The sequence below is a fragment of the Benincasa hispida genome, chromosome 2 (genome assembly GCF_027475165.1).
Source record: "Benincasa hispida cultivar pf3 chromosome 2, pf3_genome.v1.1, whole genome shotgun sequence".
Taxonomy (NCBI): Eukaryota; Viridiplantae; Streptophyta; class Magnoliopsida; order Cucurbitales; family Cucurbitaceae; genus Benincasa; species Benincasa hispida.
In genome coordinates, this window is record NC_143479.1 from 15251856 (window position 1) to 15252818 (window position 963).

The 963-nt window shown below is 37.8% G+C and overlaps 1 protein-coding gene across 1 annotated transcript; it reads right to left on the minus strand.

Annotated features, from left to right (window-relative positions):
• Window positions 1-237: 237 nt before the first annotated feature.
• LOC120071640 (uncharacterized) lies at window positions 238-963 on the minus strand. The gene has a single exon (XM_039024003.2). The coding sequence runs from the start codon at window positions 775-777 to the stop codon at window positions 571-573; it is 207 nt and encodes a 68-aa protein (XP_038879931.1). The 5' UTR covers window positions 778-963; the 3' UTR covers window positions 238-570.

The following is a 963-nucleotide window of genomic DNA, read 5'->3' on the forward strand; positions in this document are numbered from 1 at the left end:
TTAGAAATTTGGTCGATTTTTAAAATCCTAATAGATTATTAAAACAATATTATTTCTATTTTTATTTCATTTTTATATATATATCTTCTTATCCATAAAATAAGGTACCAAAAAACAAAAAAGAAAAGGGAAAAAAAAAAAGAAAAAAAAAAACCCAGCATATTCTAAATATTCCAGCATCCAAATCAGAGCATAAACTAAAAGCAACCACAAATTAAAATGGCATGCAATTGCAAATTAAGACATGAAATCGCATAACAATTCATCTTTCAAATAATATAGATATAAACAACCCCTTGGAAAGGCCGAAGAGAAGTCTTCCTCTATCTACAATTTTGCGATTTACTGTACAAGAAACCAAAAACAACAAGATTAGATGCATCTAATTCGAGTCAGATCCAAATCCTGATCATGATCCGTTTCACCAAAACTCAATCAAACACTTCACGGAAGAACAGGAACGCACAAATTTACGAGTAGCGGTTCAAATTACACGACGGATCCATCGATCGATCGATCTATTGGTTCGACGAAATTAACCGAGACCTAATTTCTTTTAGATTTTAATTACTACCAGTGGCACAACTCGAGGCGACGAGAACAGAGAGTACAGAGATACTTCCTCTTGATCTTGAGGCAGAGAGGAAGGAAACAGAGCTTCCATCGCCTTTCGACATCAATGGCGTAGACTTTGCCTTGACAGAAAGGGCAAGTTCCAGGCGCTTGTTGTCGACCTAACTCTCGCTCTTTCTCTTCCCATACGCATGCGAGCCACATTCTTCTGCGGTGTTTCTGTGTTCCTTCTACGGCGGCGATTGAGGATATTTTGCGGCGGAGCGCACGATGTCGACCGGAAAACGAGATGAAAAAGAGGGGAATCGGTAAGTGAGAGAGAGAGAGGAAAAAGAAAAAGGGAAATATGGTGTGAAAGGGAAAACCGCTTTTTAGTTGTAATAGAAAAAC